We start from the raw sequence: 6113 nt of genomic DNA on the forward strand, positions 1-6113 counted from the left end.
TCTAACTCCACAAGCGTTTAGGGAGTGTCCCCATGAAGGAGATCAGACACTTGGGATATACCATAGCGTAGCAGGGAGGTAGTGGATAATGAGGAGATCAAAGTCTCGCAAATGCTAATTGGAAGTGATGGTTTAATAGGTGCAATATGCCCTAATTTTGGGGAGTTAATTTATCTCCTAGCCAACAGCGATGCCTGCATATATAGGCAGGGATAGAGGTTTAAGATCCCGTGCCTGCCAGCTGTCACTCAAGAGGAACAAGTTAATGTCTCTATTGGGCCTAAAGTTGACTCTTTCCCTACCCACAATAGACTCTCTTCTGACAGGAACCAGTGTTTAAGCTGGTCCAGTAGAGCCACCAAATAAAAATCTTTGCGATCTGGTAGACCTGCACTCCCCTATTGATTAAGTGGGTAACCTTTTAAAGGCTAAGTGCTGAAGACTCGCTCCTTGTATGTTTTGTTCTGGAATACTGTGACAAATTTTCGTCATATGTTGTAATGTTTTGAAATCAATAAAAATCTATTGAAAGTAAAGGCTAAGTGCACCTTAACCATGTCAACCCCAGCTTATGTTTTCATTTCCAAAAAATTGCAGCAAAAATAAAATCGCCTTGTCCAATTTTTGGGTCATTTTATGGCATCTGTTAAATCCTGGTGTTTTTTTTTTAACTGACAGTAAAGCATTTTTTTTGGTCTTTATATGCTTTTACATAGTAAAAAAACACTCTATTTGCTCTAGTGAATGACCCAGTTACTTCTTCTTCCTGTGAAGATTGTTTTTCTACACAGCAGACCGATCCTGTTCTCCATATCAATTGGTGGTATGTCTGGGGTCCCTGTAGGTCTTCCTCGCTCACCCTGCTATTGGCAGTGCTAGTGGCTGGGACTTGTAGTACCGCTGGTGCAGAGGTGTGGTCCGTTTTTTTTTTTGCAATTTTCCTAGAGTGACACTGCGTTATTCCAGGGTTCATATGGAGTCCCAGGAACAAATTACCTACAGATCCCCTCCTTGCGGTTTGCGGGGACCTCTGGGTCGCAACTCCTGTCTGCCTTAACGGCAGTTTTGGAAAACCTGGTGTCAATGGATTTGGTTTTAAAAAAAGCCACTAGTAAAAAGCACCCTGTGCCCTCCCCTTCCTCTCCTGCATCCTCAGATTTTGAGGTACATATGGCCGCCGCGAACGCATGCCACCCTGAGGGGTCTGCGTCATCGCACTCAGGTGGCGAGGGCGATATATCCTTGCCTGCAGCCGCGCAGGAAAGTGCTTGTGGAGGCACTTGTAGTGCCAGTGCGGGAAACTCTAAAAATGGCGGATGTTTCTGCAGCATCAGGGACGCAGGTGTCTTTTTACACTTGCAAATCCCAGAAGTTGGGCAAGGTTTTAACTTGTCCGGAACTTTTTGACTAAATTGTCAATGAACAGTGGGGGCGCATCAAACAGATGTTAATGGTGCCGAAGCATTTTAAAAGGCGCTACCCATTCGCGGACGCGGTATCCGCAAAATGGACCGTAGCACCGAAGGTGGACCATCCTGTTTCCAGACTGAACAAATCTACTGCGGTCCCGGTGGAGGAGTCCCCAGTTTTTACAGACCCAGTGGATAGACGGATTGAGTCTCTGTCCAGCCACTTACATGTGATAGCGTGATCCCTTTGGTGTGCAAGACCATAATGGAATGGGCAAAGTTACTGAAAAGTGACCTAGAAACAGAACAGCTCTCTTTGGGCCTGACAGAGCTAACAGGCCAAATGGTCCAAGTCCTACTATTTATATGTGATGCGTCGCTAGATGCGCCCCCCCTTGTAGCCAGAGTGTCCGCGGTGGGGGTAGCTATTAGACGGATGGTGTGGCTAAAAAGCTGGTCTGCGGATCAGGCTGCAAAAAAAGGCTCTATCAGATCTCCCCTTTACAGGAGACCGTTTGTTTGGATCCTCATTGGATGAATCAATCCAAGGACTCACAGGCAGGAAGAGTACTCTTCTTCCTTAATCCGCCAAGGGCAAGTCACCGCGTAATAGATGGGGGCCTTATTTTACAGCCTGCAGGCGGCCCTTTTGTGCTTCCAGCACGCAGGAAAAAGGATCTAAGCCATTTAGGTCTTCTGGGGGTTCCAAGAAGACATGGTCGTGTAAGCTGAGAGCAGGCTAATCCAGACCTACAAATCCCTGTCTGCATGAAGGGACACCCTCATCCATATCTGGTGAGGGGGATGTCTTTGCTTCTTTCCGGAACCATGGACTTCCTTGATTTAAGACAAATAGGTCCATGAACTGATCCGATTGGGTTACAAGATCAAATTCTGGTCTCGATTGTCGGACAGGTTCTTCCTGTTTAATTTACGCCCATCTCCAGATTGGTTAAGGGATCTAGGAGAGGCGGGACCCCCTCGCTTTCAGGGGTTCTATTCAAACCTGTTCACTGTGCCCAGAAAAGAAGGCAAAGTGCGTCCAATCCTGGACCTCAAGGCTCTGAACCGCTTTGTGCAGGTACAGAAGTTTTGAATGGAGTCCATTCGCACAGTAGTGGCGTCCCTACACCAAGGAGACTTTTTGGCCTCCATCGAATTTACACATCCTCATTTACGCTGGACACCAGCGTTTTCTTGGCTTCGCTGTAGGAGAGGAGCATTATCAATTTGGGCGTTACCCTTTAGTCTTGCCTCCGCCCCCAAGGTCTTCACCAAAGTGTTGGCTCTGGTATTTGCATTATTGCGACAAAGGGGGATTGCAGTACTGGGGGTACCTGGATGATCATCTCTTAAGAGCAGACTCACATTCAGTTCTGTTGGGCGACTTGACAGTCACCACACAGACTCTGCAAGAGTTTGGTTGGAACATCAATTTCAACAAATCTGCTCTGGTACCATCCTCAAAACTGGATTATCTGGGCCTGACTCGTGACTCCGCTTCGGGCAAGTGTTTTTATTCCCCCGGACAAGCTGCAAAAGTTGCAGGGGGCGATTTGTTTCCTGTTATCCAGCAAGCTGTCCTCTCTGTGGAAGTGCATGCGAGCCTTAAGTCTAATGGTGTCAACCTTCAAAGCTGTCCGGTTGCTCAGTTCCACACGAGACCCTTACAAAGGGAAATTCTTGTGAAATGGAACTAAGATTCAAAGTCCTTGCACACTATGATTCGGTTGATTCACAACACAAAGACTGCTCTTCTATGGTGGCTTCGCTCGTTAGAACTACGCCAAGGCAAGTCCTTTCTCCCATTGTATTGGGCTGTGGTAACCACGGACGCCAGCCTGTGCAGCTGGGGAAGCTGTGTGTCCAGGGGTCCTGGACAGTAGAAGAGTCCAGACTTCCAATCAATATTCTGGAACTCAGAGCAATAAAGCTTTGCCTGAGTCACTGGATAAATCATTTACAGGGTTGTCCAGTCCAGATTCAATCGGACAATGCCACGGCTGTGGCTTACATAAATCATCAAGGGGGCACCAAGAGTGTCTTGGCGGCCCGGGAGGTGGCCGGGATCCTGAAATGGGCAGAAATTTTTTTCCAGCCCTTTCCGCAGTGCACATCCCAGGTGTGGAAAACTGGCAGGCGGATTACCGGAGTCGTCAGGTGTTGGATCAGGGGGAATGGTCTCTGCACCCGGTGTTTCACCTCCTGTGTGTCCGGTGGGGGACACCCAACGTCGACCTGTTAGCTTCTCGACTCAACAAGAAAGTTCAGAGGTTTGTAAACAGGTCGCAGGATCCTCTGGCCGACTCCACAGACGCACTGGTGGCTCCTTGGGGTCATTATCGGCTGATCCATGCGTTCCCTCCGCTGAAACTCCTGCTGAGGCTTCTGGAGGTGGAAGGGATTCTGGTCATTCTGGTGGCCCCAGACTGACCTCATCGGTCTTGGTAAGCAGATCCGGTAAGGTTGGTCGCCGATGTTCCTTGGAGAATTCCTCTCAGGGAAGATCTGCTTTCTCAGGGGGCCTATCTTCCATCCTGCTTTACAGCCGCTGGCTTTAACAGCGTGGCTGTTAAGCCAGGTATTATAGGACAGGGGTCTTCCTGACTCTGTGATTCCTACACCGTTGAAGGCCAGAAAGTCTACTTCCAGGGAGATCTATCATCATACGTGGAAATCGTACACCTCATGGTGTGAATCGCTGAAGGTGCATCCTCAAAAAGTGGTTGGGTTCGCCTTTCCCTGTGAAGGCACATTCTACTAGGGCGCTGAGTGCCTCTTGGGCTTTTCGCTATCAGGCGTCCGTAATGAAAGTTTGCAAGGCGGCAAATTGGTCGTCTGTGCACACGTTCACAAGATTCTACAATGTAGATGTGTTGGCATCTTCAGAGGGTTCTTTTGGCTGCAAGGATTTTTAGGCTGCTGTGTAAAGAGAACATTTTCCTTTTGAGGGTTTGTTTTTTCTAGGTGCGCTTCAGTTGTTCCTGGTTGAGCTCCATGTTCACTAGTTGGCTAAATTTAGCCTTTTGGGGAATTACATTCTTTTCTGCATTGTTTTCCCACCCCTCGTGCAAATACTGCTTTGGGACTTCCCAATGGTCAAGAAGAATAGGGAGCTGCATCAGTCAATGAGCGATAGAGAAAACTGGATTTTTGACCTACCGTAAAATCCTTTTCTCTGAAGTTCATTGACAGACGCAGCGCCCGCCCCTCTAATTATGAGTGGGATGGGTTTCTTTTTTTTCTTCTAAACACTGCTTGCAACAAGACTGAATCCTATAGCAGAGTGTGTGGGTGTATGCCTGCAGGGACTGCCCCATAGGTGTGATAAAGATTTTTCCTGCCTTGTGTCCTACTCCTGTAGGGGGCAGCATAACCCAATGGTCAAGAAGAATATGGAGCTGCATCTGTCAATGAACTTCAGAGAAAAGGATTTTACGGTAAGTCAAAAATCCAGTTTTTCTCAACTTTGTATAGGGAACCTGACGCTGGGATATTGTCACTAGTGACAGGATCTCAAGTCTGACTTGGGCCTAAAGATTCACAAAGTTTGTAATTGTTTTTGTTTTTTTTCTTTCAAAACAACTACTAATGTAGGTTTTACATCTTTTGTTCTTTTCTTTATAAACTTATTTTGTAGATTATTATTTCCAGAAGACCAACGTAAAGAACTCACTAGCAAAACTCTAATGTTGGCTAATGTTGAACAAACATTGCGACCAACCGAGCTGACGATTAAACATTTCGGTGATTTATGCTGTGCATACCGAGAACTGTGCGACAAGGATCCTGAACTGTTTTCCTATAACTTCCGAGAAGAGCTTCGTCAGAAGAGGCTGAAAACTAACCACGGGTTAATTGAAGAAGGGGAAATCATAACATGAACAGTATGAAAACTTAGGACTTTGCTCACAATAGATGCTCATGTAATAGCATTTTTATAGTGTTTCTCACTGCAAATGTAACATTTAAGAATGCGTGCTGATCCTCAAAATAAAGGTCATTGATCTAAAGTCTCGTAAATATATATTGTTCACAATTGTGATGTCTACAATACCGGGAAGTATACTTCCTCCCAATGCTGTATATGCTGACCTTTGATAGAAGCATTCTGTAACTAAAGATATTGATTGTGCATGTCACATTTTTCTAACAGTTTTGGTTACCATGTTTTCAGATAAAGTTTCTATATATTTTACCCTTCTGATGTCTTAAGTTGTTTAGTCCCATCCAGACATTTTCTTCCTATGGGGTTTTCTGCCTTTGTAGTTTACCAGAACCAGATGAGGGTGCACTTCCCTACCCAACAAAAGGCCACTTATCTAAAACTTAACCCTTATGGTAATTTACATACCTTTTTATGATTTACAATAACAGGTATACCTATAGGTTCCACTAAATTCCACTAAATATGAACCAACGTTCTGTGGTAATATTCGCATCTACCAAGTTGAATGTCTCTTGATATACACATATAAACAATATGAGAGTTTTTATCTCCTCTTACAATTAATTTAAAGGTTTCAGGCTGTTTAGAGGATGTATAAACACAAGGTCTACTCACCAACTGGTATAAGGAGATGTGGATACATCTGCCTCTCCTCCCATCTATTGGCCACATATAAAACTGAGATGAACAGAAAAAGAGAAAGCATACTAGTCAATCTCTCTAGTAAATTCTCTTACTGAAGATGTGGGCTATCT

At 45.4% G+C, this 6113-nt stretch overlaps 1 protein-coding gene across 1 annotated transcript in view; it reads left to right on the plus strand.

Moving 5' to 3' along the window:
• The window catches only part of TFB1M (transcription factor B1, mitochondrial), a 183097-nt gene extending 177490 nt beyond the window's left edge, over nucleotides 1-5607 (plus strand). Inside the window, exon 8 of the mRNA XM_082250264.1 lies at nucleotides 5050-5607. Coding sequence (XP_082106390.1) covers nucleotides 5050-5293 — 244 coding nt within the window. The 3' untranslated portion in view covers nucleotides 5294-5607. The remainder of the gene's footprint in view (nucleotides 1-5049) is intronic.
• The last annotated feature ends 506 nt before the right edge of the window (nucleotides 5608-6113 follow it).

This window comes from Pelophylax lessonae (genome assembly GCF_965119305.1).
Source record: "Pelophylax lessonae genome assembly, chromosome: 3".
NCBI classification, from domain to species: Eukaryota; Metazoa; Chordata; class Amphibia; order Anura; family Ranidae; genus Pelophylax; species Pelophylax lessonae.